This window comes from Pelodiscus sinensis, chromosome 12, assembly GCF_049634645.1.
Source record: "Pelodiscus sinensis isolate JC-2024 chromosome 12, ASM4963464v1, whole genome shotgun sequence".
Taxonomy (NCBI): Eukaryota; Metazoa; Chordata; order Testudines; family Trionychidae; genus Pelodiscus; species Pelodiscus sinensis.
The window spans coordinates 47587433-47600619 of record NC_134722.1 but is presented as its reverse complement, the minus strand read 5'-3'; the positions used below and the strand labels follow the sequence as shown (position 1 = coordinate 47600619).

Genomic DNA, 13187 nt, shown 5'->3' with positions numbered 1-13187 from the left:
ATGAGAGAATTAGGGTGCAGTGAAATTTCCTTACAATTTGCAGAGAATGGTCTCTATTCTGTCAAGAAGCAGAGGAGTACAGGATCCCTTCTCTTTTTGAAGCCCTTTATCAGTGTGATGGCTACAGGTAAGCGGATGTGTGTCTGTTTCCGATAGATTCATAGGCTCATACATTCCAGGGCCCCCTGGGATCATCGAGCCTGGCCTGTTGTATAACACAGACAGTACAATTTATCCCACTAACCCTTTTGCGCTAGCGCGGGTTGGTTTTGGAATTGCTCTTGATTTCAGTTTTTACAGGGACGGAGACTCCACCATGATAAGTAAACTGTCCTATTGATTAATCACTTTAAAAACGTAGCCCTCATTTCCAGTCAGAATTTGTGTAACTTCGCCTCCCAGCCCTTGGCTCACAATACCTTTCTCTGCTAGACTGATGCGCCAAACATTCCCCTCCCCCCCATAAATATTTGGACACTGCTATCAAGTCACCCTTCCACCTTCTTTGTTCAGAGACACAGATTGAGCTCCTCCATTCTGTCACTGTGCGGCAGGCGTTGAAACCCTCTATCCTGGCTCTTGGCTAAACCCCTCCACATCTAGCAACAACCTGCTTGAATTGTGGACGCTAGAACTAAGCGCGGTCTTCCAGACTGGTTACATCAGTGCCAAATGTAGAGGGAAAATAACCCCTCTACTCCTACTTGAGCTCCCCTGTTTATGCACCCAAGAATCACATCCTCCTTTTCGGCAACTGCATCGCACTGAGAACTCACACTGAGTTGATTATCCACCTGCTTACCCCTCCCAATTGTTTTCAGTCCTCCATTCTGTAACTGGCCTATCTTCTTTGTTCCCAGACGTATACATTTAGCCGTAATAAAACACCTACTCAAGTTCAATTTACCAAGTGATCCAGATTGGTCTGAACCAGTGACCTGCCCTCTCCATTATTTACCCTAATTTTTGTATCGTCTGCAAACATTTTCCAGGGCTGATTTTATGTTTTCTTCCACGTTACTAATAAATATGTTACATGGCACAGGGCCAGGACACAGTCCCTGCAGCATCCTAGTAGAACAAGACTCACTCAGGGATAATTCTGTGTTTGCAATTACATTTTGAGACCTATCAGTTAGCCAGTTTTTAATTATTTACTGTGTGCCATGTGAATTTTGTATTTTTGTAGTGTTTTGTAGTCATGTAATATTAAGTCAAATGCTTACAGAAGTCTGAGTGTATTACATTGACACTATTATTTATATCAACCGAGTATGGAATCTTATTAAAAAAATCAAGTTAGTTTGACAGCATCTCAACAACTCATGTCAAATGGCATGAATGATATAGCCCATCTTTAATTCTTAAATCATCCAGTCCCATAACAGCCACTCCTTTATCTTGTCTAATAATTCCCCAATAATTAAAATATCTAATTTAACATTTATCAAAATGTGCACACAACTTGGTACCTTAGACTGTCCCTGGACGTAAATTCAGATGTTCGCAAATGTAGTAAAACTGGAATGTAAGAGCAGCAAGCCTGGATCAGCCCAAAGGTCCATCTAACCCGGTATCCTGTCTGCCCACGGTGGCCAATGCCAGATGCCCCAGAGGGAGGGAACACAACAGGGAATCCTCACATGGTCCCTCTTCTGTCGCCCATTTCCAGACAAACAGAGACCAGGGACACATTCCTACCCAGCCTGCCCAACAGCCATTGATGGACCCAACCTCCATGAATCTATCTAGCTCCTTTTTGAACCCTGTTCAAGTCCTGGCCTTCACCACATCCTCATTTTGCAGATTGTGGATGAAGAAACATGAATCTTACGATGAAGCTTCCTTTCCATTTAGAAGACTAAATATTGTGACTTGGAATAAGGAGCGTGAGTTCAGCAAAGCCTCAAAAGAAGTAAGATTCTTTTCCAGACTCTCCTCAGAATAATACGTTTTAAAGCACAGTTTAGACCTGAACGTTTAAATTATCCAGCTGCAGCTTGGGCTCAGTTGTCTTCACCCTGATTGCAAAATTGGCAACAACAATGAAAGCCCTGACATTTTCTACGTGACAAGGATATTTTTATTCCAAAAGGGCAGTAATTTCTAAGGATCTACTCTCCCCAAGGAGCCAATTCTACCGGCATAGCTTTTACAGAACCAGGGCTGCTGGACCTATGCGTGTAGTGGGGGTTCTAAAAACTAGTGAACCAGCCCGGCGTATGACGGACATTCCTTCACGCAGGGGGGCGGAGGGGGGCGGTAGCAGCCCTTCTCCCAGCACCTATGAATTGCACCACAGATTTTGGAGAATCAAAAGATAAAGATTTGGGGTAAAACAGTAGAAGATATTTTCTTGAAATATTACACAAAGGTGAAAGGGTTCCTTCTGGAACCGGGGCAAGAAGATCCCAGTCATTTGCAGTTAATTATTCTTGTTCAGCATGTTTGCATCGTTTGTAGGGGCTCAGGGTGCCTAGACAGCATCATGTCCCAGATTTATCGGTGCTTCTTTTCTGGAGTAAACATGCCTGATGAAGACCTGTCCGGCGTGCCTCATGGATGGCCTCTTGCTGTCTCAGTGCTCTGTGTGCTGGTCAGAACACGCACACGGGGCCCTGCTCCACCCCCTGGCTTTCCCACCTCCCTGGGGATTGGTCTCAGCAGTGGATATAAGAGCGGCACTGCCTCCCCTATGCAGGCTGTTTTATGCAGGGTCTGAGCATGCTGACTGGACCAAGCCCTACATGTGAGCAAGGCAGGGGGACACCTAGCTGGAGAATTCCACCGGGCCTTTGGCGTGAGCTGGCCGTCAGCACTGAGGCAGCATTGGACGTGCCCACCAGTTGAAACGTAGGTGTTTAGGGTTCAGTCTTTAGCAGTGGAAACTGAGGCCCCAAGGGAAGGAAGGTGCCTGCGTGGTTGGACAGCAGCCGAGCGGAGGTTCTAAATTTTAGATTTCTGTGCCTGAAGTGGCAGTTAGGCAGCCAGATTCCCTTGTGGATCTACCCACAATGCCTACGTGTCTCTGTGCGTTTGGCCCCATGTGGTTATTCTCTGCTAGCATGGGGCAAGGTTCAGCCTGCAGCCCCTGCAAGGGCTAGATGGAGCTGTGCTCCGGATTGATCAGTTTTCAGCTCCTGCTGCCTCACAAGTTTATGGATTCTGGCCGGACTCTCCTTGCGGGTACTCCACACGTATGTCAATACAAATTAGACCACACCCCGGTCCTGCTTCTCTCAGGCTGCAGCACAAATGATCCAAACGTACCTTCCGAAAGAGTAACATTAAAATAATCGCGTTTCACTCCATTTTTAGGAGCATTCCTACCCGGCTGTGGATTTCAGCAACTGGTGCGTTAATGCCTGGAGTCACATAACAGACGTGCAGGATAGCAGAGGAGAGAAAGAAAAATACACCAGGACGATTTCACAGACTAGAGGGACAAAACGAAGGAATAAACCGGAAGGCTCTCATCAGTCCACAGATATGGGGGTAAATTCCAGCTACTGTAACCATTCAGCAAGCCCTCCAAGGAAGAAAGGGGGAAGAGGCAATCTCGCAAAAAAATCCGAAAGTAGAAACTCAGCCACTCCCATTCAGAAATTAATTTCCCTGGTGAAGGAATGGGACATGGCGAACGCCAAAAGATATGAATTCCAGCAGGTGACGCTCTCCAGCAATAACCTTGTAGATAAAGTATCTTGTCTTCAGACACTTGAAAACGGGGGTGACCTCAAAGATCCCGCTGACAGTTTTCCTGGGAAACTAAGTCACGCCATACAGGAGACTGACCAAACTCTCCAAGCGGCATTCAGTGCTGCAGAGAAACAGCCAGAGAAATACACGTACAGACAGAATTTGCCAGTTACTCCACACAGATTCAGCACCATCCAGGAGACATACCCCCTGGAAACCAGACCTGCGGCGTTCGAAGAGCCGAAGGATCAGGAGCAAATAGAAAAAGGTGAGTCTTGTATGCTTCTGGGTACCCGTCGTCAGCATCCCATAGTGCATGCATTTCCCCCGTCACGTTACTGGGATTTCATAGGAAAGTGCAGGTCTTGGTTGCACCCATGGGTGTGTGTTTGCCCCAAACTCTGCGAAGTGGCCAAACGAGGAGTCTAACGAAAGCTCGTGCTTTGCTGATTCTGTCTGTGCCACTCACATACTTGTGGGATTTGTGGATGGAACGTTATGGATGTGGGCTCTGAATTTTAATTGTTCTGTGTCTGGGAGACAGCAGCCAGCATCGCCCACCTCTTGGGAGGGGCGCTTCCTCAGTGACTGGCCAGGATGCGGGGATACCGGCTCTTTGGTGTTGCCAAGAAACCCTGAGGGGTGCGGCTGGAAACCTGCCAACCAGCAGGCACCCCAGGTCTGCTTGCATGAGGGGACGTGGACAGGTCACTCGCTCATGTGATCAGCGCCAGGCTGGGAGGTGCCATCGCTCAGGAGAACAAGGGATTTCCTGCCACATGGGGCAGGGGATAAAAGGAACCTGAGGAATCCGCCATCTTTGTCTTCAGTCCTGCTCTCGACTCCAGAAGCAGCTCTGCTAAGAACAGAGCCGGGAAGGATTTGCTGACCCGTCCAAACACAGGATGTACCTGGAGACTTGTAAGCTGGCAGCTTGTTACATCTCTGCTCAGAGCCCGCCTCAAAACTTGGGGATTGATGGAATGTGCTTCCCTTAACAATCTCACTCTCAGCCTTTTCTGTCTTTTGTTAATAACCCTTTCCATGGCAGATGCTAACGGACAAGTCCAGCGAGCTCCTTTGGGTAGGATCGGAGGTGTAAATTTCCCTGGGGCTGGGGCTGGTCCTTTGGGACTGGGAGAACCTGTTGGGAGTTGATGAGGGGTTATAACCTCTCCCCTGTGTAAGGTGGGGCTGGTGGGGCATAGGGAACACTGGGGTGTCTGAGGGGAGGTGGGTTATAACCTCTCTCCTGTGTAAGGTGGGGCTGGGGGGGCACAGGGAACACTGAGTTGTGTGAGTGGAGGTGGGAGATGGGTTATAACCTCTCCCTGTGTAAGGTGGGGCTGGGGGGCACAGGGAGCGCTGGGGTGTCTGAGGGGAGGTGGGGGATGGGTTATAACCTCTCCCCTGTGTAAGGTGGGGCTGGGGGGGCACAGGGAGCACTGGGGTGCCTGAGGGGAGGTGGGGGATGGGTTAGAACCTCTCCCCTGTGTAAGGGAGGCTGGGGGGCACAGGGAGTGCTGGGGTATCTGAGGGGAGGTGGGGGATGGGTTATAACCTCTCCCCTGGGTAAGGTGGATGCTGGCTGGAGCACAGGGAGCACTGGGGTGTCTGGGGCGGAGGTGGGGGATGGGTTATAACCTCTCCCGTGTGTAAGGTGGGGCTGGGGGGGCACAGGGAGCACTGGGGTGTCTGAGGGGAGGTGGGGGATGGGTTATAACCTCTCCCCTGGGTAAGGTGGATGCTGGCTGGAGCACAGGGAGCACTGGGGTGTCTGGGGCGGAGGTGGGGGATGGGTTATAACCTCTCCCCTGTGTAAGGGGGGGTTGGGGAGCACAGGGAGCGCTGGGGTGTCTGAGGGGAGGTGGGGGATGGGTTATAACCTCTCCCCTGTGTAAGGGGGGGTTGGGGAGCACAGGGAGCACTGGGGTGTCTGAGGGGAGGTGGGGGATGGGTTATAACCTCTCCCCTGGGTAAGGTGGATGCTGGCTGGAGCACAGGGAATGCTGGAGGGTCTGAGGGGATTTGCGTGTGAGGCTCTTTCCTGGCCAGGGCATTTGGTGCCTCATAGGGAGGAGCCCTGTTTTGGGCTGTAAGTCGGCCTGGTTCTACGCCATTCACCCTGATTTGACATGCACAGCAGTGCTGCAATGGCAGCAGTCTTCACACTGTCCCCCGGTTATCGGTGCAGGTGCCATGGCAGCAAGGCTGTTAATTGCAAACACCTCGTGCCTTGTGCTGCAGGATGGCCAGGCGTAGCCGGGAGCCGCCGGCATGAGGAAGGCTGTGAGCAGGCCAAGAACCCAGACGTGGCCGATACACTCGAGTGGAGCAATGGCCGGTTGTGGTCCCGCGAGACAAGCGCAGACGGGTGGGGCCGCCTAGCGATGCAGCGACGGGACGATCAGCTGTGGTTGCCAGACGTGCGCATGCGTAAGGCCGCTGTCATGCAGCGTTGTGAATGGCTTTCCCCCGCCCTGGGGGAAATCCCAGAACGAGCCCCGCTCCAACAGGGCAGAAGGGAGGGGCAACGCCAGACAGCTACCGGCCAGTTGGGCATCCCTTTGGAGCGGGGAAATCTACAGCAATCCAAGCAGCTAAGGCCACCAAAACCCTTCTGCTACCTGGTTCCCCTTCAGTCCAGAGGGGATGCTAGCAGTGGGGATGGGCAAAGGGAAAGTGTGTTCAGAACTGTGAGGGGCAAAGGTACAGCAGAGAGGAGGCTCCTAGGAACACCTCCTGCGCTAGGACTCTTACGCACTGGAACAGCCCTGGCTAAACCGTGCGGGCTTGGCTCAGCAATGGCTCCAGGAGCGTGCGGTAACCACCTCTCCGTAGTGCCAGGAATGAAATCCCAAAGAGGGAGAGAATATTTGTGGTTTTGTACCTCTAGTGTGTAAACTTTTGGGGGCAGGGCCTGTCACTATGGGTATATTGTGCCTGGCATCAGATTGCGTAGACGGGAGCAGGCCAAGAACCCTGCTTTTGCGCAAAATTTTGCCACACTAGCCGCACCCAGAGAGAGGCAGGAGGCGGAGGAGAGCTGAGAGAGAGAGGGAAGGAGGCAGGAGGAGGAGAGAGAGAGAGAGAGAGAGAGCGGAGGCTCAGGAGAGAAGACTGACGTGGAGGAGAGACCTGAAAATCCCATCTTATGACGGGCTAATAGGCTAGTTTTTAATAAAATAATAATAATAATAATAATAAATACAGGAGTACTGCTAGGAGTAAGGGGTGACATTTTCTGTTAATAGATGTACTCATCCTGTTTTTAAGCTTTGCGGGGCTTGTTGTTTTTTTTGGTTTTTTTCCCTGAAAATCCACATATTTTGTATCCCCAGAAACAACTGTCAATGAGCAAACCAAGGTGGTAACCAATGAATTTAGGAATGTGGGTTTCATCCTTAAAGTTGAACATCCTCCCATCGTAGGCAGTGACGGCTCTTGCACTTGGCATGAAGAGAGCGTGGTTTACAGCGCTGGCATCCAACTGGCCAATGCAAACGCTCAACCAACGGCGAAAGGTGCAGTGAGATTGAAGAGAGCTGGAAATGTGGCAGCGGAGTTAGCTCTGCAATGGTGCCACAAGGTGTTTGGTGTGAAAACGAATGGGTCTGAGGCCTTGTCTAGACTGGCATGTTTTCTTGCCAAAAGCTGCCTTTTGGCGACCAAACAGCGAGAGCGTGTACACTGCCGAGCAACGTTTGTTGGGAAAAACACCCAGTTTTGGCAACAAAAACCTTTTGTTTTTTCCCCCCTCCTTTTATTGTGGACAAAGAGCCAGGGTGGACTCTGCTGTTTGTTTTGTCCAGAGAACGGGCTTCCGCCAGTATCCCCCATTGCTTGCCCTGCTGGCTCTGCTCACTGTTCTGTGATCTCTGCTGCCCTGCAGGCAGGCACCCCTCCCCTGTCAAAGCTCCGGGAAGTGTCTGGCAGCTGAGAAAGCTGCTCCCTTTGGGGAACAAGAAACAAATAACAGGACGGCTCCTGTTCTGCCCGGCTAGGAGCCCAGTGGCCGGCAGGCTGCTGCTGCAGGGGGAGGGCTGGAGAGGCTGCTGTGCTGCTTGGACATTCCTCAGCTCGGGGAGCCCCCAGAGCCACAGGGGACTCCCAAGGAACGCAGGGATCAGCCCTGCCTTCCCACCGCACTGTGGGATATTCAAGGCTTTGCTCTGTCTGTGCACAGGGAGCGAGCCAGGTGGCCAGGAAATGTCGACAGTGGGAGGCAGAAAACCTGGTTTGACCAGCTTTTACCTTTGCGTATTTTAGCCTGTCCACAGCACTTTCGTCTCCAAACCCGTCCAGTGTAGACACAGCCTGAGGCCTTTCACTGGTCAGTGTTAGGAGATGCTAAGAACCACACTTCTTGGCAGCTTCACTAGAACTGGTATAGCTCTTCTTGTTTAGCTCTTGTGCTGGCAGGAAGGCCAACACATTCATATTGTGAGTGGAACCCAGACGAGACGATAGCAAGCTACCAAAACACCTAACAAATTCTAGATGAGTAGAATCAGTCCTAGCCTGCCTGTGCCCCCAAGGGTACAGTGCACACTACAGGCAGATGGCTGGAGTCCCCATGGCAGCCCCGATGGCACTTGCCTTGGTTCAGTGGGAGCTGGTATGCGTACACCCGCACGGCTGCCTCCCTTGCCAGATCCCTGCAGCTAAGCTGCTGTTGTGCCAACCCATGTCGGTATCGCTCTGATGGTGTGGCAGTGTCGATGCCTGGTGGAAAGCATTGTGTTAGACATTCTGCTGTCTTCGCTGCTCAAAGGGTCCTGCTGGCTGGCTAATCGCAGTGGCCTTCTCGCCTCCCCCACGTCAGCCGGCAAAGCAGCTAGGGTGTTGAGAAATTCAACAGAGCCAGGGTCAAATCCTGGAAAATTCTTGCTCCCTTTTCACCAGGCGATGCTCCCCATGAGCCTGGCTGGGACTACAGGGCGTGGCCGGGCTCCGTTGCACCTGCGACAGTGTGGGCGGGTGGTGGTGTGTGACTCTGTGTGTTGTGTTTGACACTCGCCTTGCAGGAATCGTTTTCCTCAGTTTCGCTTTGGCCCGGGAGGAGATATTCTATGCCCGGAAGTGCCATTGTTTTCTGACGGACATCATCCTGAATTCCATCAGGCAGAAGGATGCCAGGGAGGTCACGGCCCGAGTTGCCAGGCTCGTGCACTGGCTGTGGGTAGGTACGATTTCCTGACGGGGCTGAGATGGGGCCAGGCCCCTTGGGGGTCCTTTGAGGTGCCTGTTGTATCTTTCTGTTTTGTCCACCATTTAGGTGCCACTGACAATTGCAGCGGTGTCTAAATCCCCTGGGCCCCGGAGTGTCTGCCAGTTGCAAAGCTGTTAAGTGGCGAGGCTGCCCCGTAGCTAACGAGCTGCTCAGAGCCTGGCGCACATGGCAGCCCCGGAGGCACGGAAGCAGGGGTCTCCAGGCAGGGGAACGCTTCGCTTGCCAGGGGGCCTTGACCCCGCAGGTGCGCTTTAAGCCCACCAGCCACCTACCTCCCCTGCCCCACGAGGAGGGCCGGAGGCAGAGCGCCCAGAGGGGGAGGGAGCAGCAGATGCCAGCCTGAGGCCTCAAAGGGCCAGGGAGGGTTTGTGTCAGAGCGGAGGCAGGTTCGCCTGCCAGGGTTGTAATGCCAGGAGGGGCTGAGTCTTGAGCTGGAGGGGCGCACAGGAGAGCGGGCAGGGCGGGCAGCCAGGAGCAGGGCAGCACGCTTCCCCAAGCCGGGGGAGGAGAGCGAGGAGATGCAGGGACTCGCGCAGGCAGAGTGCCCCGTGGACGCCATGTGTGCAGAAGCCCAAGGAGCCAGCTCGAGGCCTTGTAGGCAGCCGCGTCCACCATCCAGGTGCCCCGAGAGCCTCCAAACCCTGCTGAGATGCTGCCTGACTCTGTAAACGCCTATGTTAGTGCTGGCAAAGGCCGCGTCTGCATGCACCAAACCCACAGCTGCCCTAACACCACCAGCCTGCCCCGGGCTCTAGCTCACCTCCCACCCCAGTCCTGGCTAGATTCCAGCCTGGCCGCTCCCTGGCAGGCTCACCTGCGGGGTGTGTGTGGAGCGTGCAACAAAGCCAGCCGGGGCCGAAGACAGTGGGACTTGGGGGGCAGCTGGGCGTCCACCCACCGGGGCAAGGGTTAGGGCCCACAGCTGAGATCTGCTCTGGGTGTGGTAAAGCGTTGACGGGCAGCCACATGCCCCGCCTCCCGGACAGCTGAGCCGGAGGCTGTGGGGTCGCTGTCCTCCGGAGGCCATTCCACGCGGTACAAATCATTAACTAGTGCGGGGCTCGGCGGGAGGGGGAGGCTGTAGCCTGGCGGTGGGGGCACACAGCTGGCATGACTGCGACCAGCCTTCATGTCCACGTGCTGGAGCAGAGATTTGAAGGTGGGCTTCTGCATGGCTGCCAGTGCCCTGCCCATGAGGCAGCAGTGCGGGTCTCTGGGGGGCTGTCCTGCACCTCGCTGCGGTGTCGGGCTCGGCTGTGAGTCCTGCGTGGCAGGAGGTGCCCAACTCCCTTTGGGGCTTAGGGTTCTTGCTCAGTGGGCTGGTTTAGTGAATCGCTTTCCTAGGGTCTGGCTGCACTGCGGTTAGACACCCCACCTGGCCTGGACCACCGATGGCGCTTTAAATGCAGTGTCGCCCTTCAGGCTCAGGACGGAGCCCGGCGTCTAGGACCCTGTGAGATGGGAGGGTGCCAGATCTCGGGCTGTAGCCCAGCCCGAAAGTCGACACCACTCAGCCCCACGAGCCCGAGTCGGCTGGCATGGGCGTCTGATGTGATGTGCCCTGAGGGATCTCTCGGGCCCTGGTGCGAGGAGAGGGCATAGCCCCACCTCTAGACATGAGGGATCGCTATGGGCTGGCCAGGTCATTGTGGGTAAATCTGTTGCTCTTCCCTGTGTTGTTTCCTAAATCACCAAGTGCATCAAATGAACATCGCCCCACTAGGGCTGGGGTGAGCTAAGTGTGACCGCCTGCCCCCAGCGCTTCCCGCAATCACGTGGGACTCGGTGAGGTTCTGTTGGCAGGTGTAGAACCAGGCCTTATCTATACTTATGCACCAGAGATCGAGCTGCTGGTGTTTGATTTAGCGGGTCTAGTTATGACCCGCTAAATCAAATGCTGAGGGTGCCCTCTGGTCAGCGCTGGTCCTCCTCGCAGTCAGGAGGAGTAAGGGAAGCCATTGGCCTCCCACTATGAAGACTGCACCAAGCTTGGCTTATGGTACGTCGACGCCAGCTATGTTATTTACGGAGCTGGAGTTGAGTCCCTTAAGCCGACCTGCCGGGTCTAGTGCGGAGCTGGCCTCAGAATATAGCAAACGTGCCGCTCTGGGAGCAGTGGGGTTCCTCTCCTCCCCCGTACGCACCAGTATTACTGGTGGCGACAGGTTGTGGGTGCTGCTCTCATAGGAGTAGGTCTGAGGGGATCCAGGTGAGAGGCCTCTGAGCCCAACCATTCTGTCCATTAGACCCAGCAGATCCCACCAGAGGAGTTTGTTGCTGCTGTCTTGAACACAAAACCTTTCAGCGATGACAGACACATCCATGAAAAGCTGCTTAGATGGGTGGAAGTAAGTACAGAGCATTTCAGAGCCTTGTGTTATTACTGGAAACTGAATACAGTGAACAAATTTAGCAGCTTTTGTGGTTCCTCCACTATCCGGTGGACTGATTGAACTAAGCACTGGTTTGCAGCATCGACTGACAAAAGTTGTCTAGATGTGAATATTGTTCATTGAAAAATCATAGCAAACTTCCAGATGGCTTCAGTTAAATCAGGAACCCTTCTGGGAATCATTTTTCCACCTGTAAAATGGGCATAATGATACTTGCCTCCTCTAGAGCTAACACAGCCTCAACTGGGGTTTTGAGGGTTTGCTCAGGAAAGATGTGGCCAAATTGGAGAGCACCCAACAAAAATGATTATGAAGGTCTAGAAAATGTGGCCTATGCAGGGAGATTGAAAGAATTGGTTTTGTTTAATCTGGAGAAGCAAAGACTGAACAGGGACAGAACAATTTTCAAGCCCATAAAATGTTGTTGCAAGGAGGACGAAGAAAAAATGATTCATCTAAATCTCTGAGGCTAGAACAAGGATGATGGGCTTAAATTGTGGCAAGGGAGGTTTAGGTTGAAATAAATTGCCTAGGGACTGTGTGGAATCGCCATCGTTGGAGATTTTTAAGAGTAGGTCAGATAAACGCCTGTCAGGGATGGTCTATATCATGGGTTCCCAAACTGGGGTGTGTGTGAAGAAATTCCAAGGGGGGGTTGTGAGGCAACCCAGCTGCCCCCCCCCCCCCCCCAGTTGTGCTGCTATTGTTCCTTTTTTTTTCTCAAGTTTTGCTGCTATTTTGGGGGGGGGGCTGTGAGGGTTTCTCAAAAATCAAAAAGGGGGTGTAATGCCAAAAAGTTTGGGAACCACTGGCCTATATAATACTTAGTCTTGGCATGAGTGCAGAGGACTAGACAAGATGCCCTCTCGAGATTCCCTCCAGGCCTAGGAGTCTGCAGCCTCAGTAAGCTCTAGATGCTGTTTCGCTGCGCTGCATGATGATCGCTGAGTAACTGTTTGTTTGGTTATTCCTTTCAGTTTACACTGCCATTCGCACGGAAGTACAGCCGCTGCATTGATTTACTGATACAGAAAGGGTATACCAAAGCAATAGCCTATTTTGGCTTGGGAAAATAATTTATTGGAGCTTTAATAAAGTTTGACCTAGATGTTTCTTGCTGTTAAATGTCTGTCCCTGCTTCTAAGCGCTCAGGTGGTAAATCAAGCGAATGGTTATAGGGGTCCCAGACGAAAAGCCTTTTGAAGAAGTGAGTTTGAGAGCACGAGTCATTTAAGCATTAGAAAAACCTCCCAGGATACTTGTAGTTAAGGCAAAGCAACCCACCCACCCCCCAAAAATATAAAGCAGCAGGAAATTCAGAATTAGGTTAAATGTATCAGAAACCAAAACATTCCAGGCTTCTAAACTCCTGTAATGCTGGCCCTGGAGCGATGTCGGCCTCTCGGCTTTCCGTGGGCGTGGGCGGAACAGAAAAAAGGTGAGCCCAGGCTGTTAGTTTTGGTCTGTGTGCGCGTCTCACATTCTCCTCCCTGCCAAAGCGTTTGAAAGCTGACAGCTACTCTAATTTGTCGGGCTGGTGCTTCTCCAAGACCGGACGCCACTGCCACACATGGCGGCCGATCCGGCCCATCAGGAGACTTGGCAACCCTACTGTAATGGGCGAAGATACTACCGCTGTCTGTGGCTACACAAGCAATGGCCAGGCCCATGGAATCACGCCTTTGTGCTGCTTAGCGGCTGGGTGTGTGTGTGTGGGGGGGGGCTTTGCTGAACAGATGAGTCTGATAAACAACTTCAGTGGCCTGAGGAGGGCAGGCTGACCCTGCCGAAGCCCCGGGGCCAGTGAGCCCTGTGTGAGAGCTCCTTGGGTCGTTCCAAAGCTGGGGGCAGGGCACAGTGAC

General features: G+C 52.9%; 1 protein-coding gene across 9 annotated transcripts in view; it reads left to right on the top strand.

Moving 5' to 3' along the window:
• Positions 1-12437, top strand: part of KCTD19 (potassium channel tetramerization domain containing 19) — a 41478-nt gene extending 29041 nt beyond the window's left edge. For 7 of the 9 annotated variants that reach the window (XM_025181481.2, XM_025181479.2, XM_025181477.2 and 4 more), the window contains 8 exons: positions 44-127; positions 1807-1915; positions 3319-3967; positions 5947-6135; positions 7041-7223; positions 8727-8881; positions 11179-11280; positions 12303-12437. In XM_025181481.2, coding sequence (XP_025037266.2) covers positions 44-127; positions 1807-1915; positions 3319-3967; positions 5947-6135; positions 7041-7223; positions 8727-8881; positions 11179-11280; positions 12303-12401 — 1570 coding nt within the window. In that variant the 3' untranslated portion in view covers positions 12402-12437. The remainder of the gene's footprint in view (positions 1-43; positions 128-1806; positions 1916-3318; positions 3968-5946; positions 6136-7040; positions 7224-8726; positions 8882-11178; positions 11281-12302) is intronic. The other 2 variants (XM_075940578.1, XM_075940580.1) reach the window with 2 other exon arrangements.
• Positions 12438-13187: the final 750 nt, after the last annotated feature.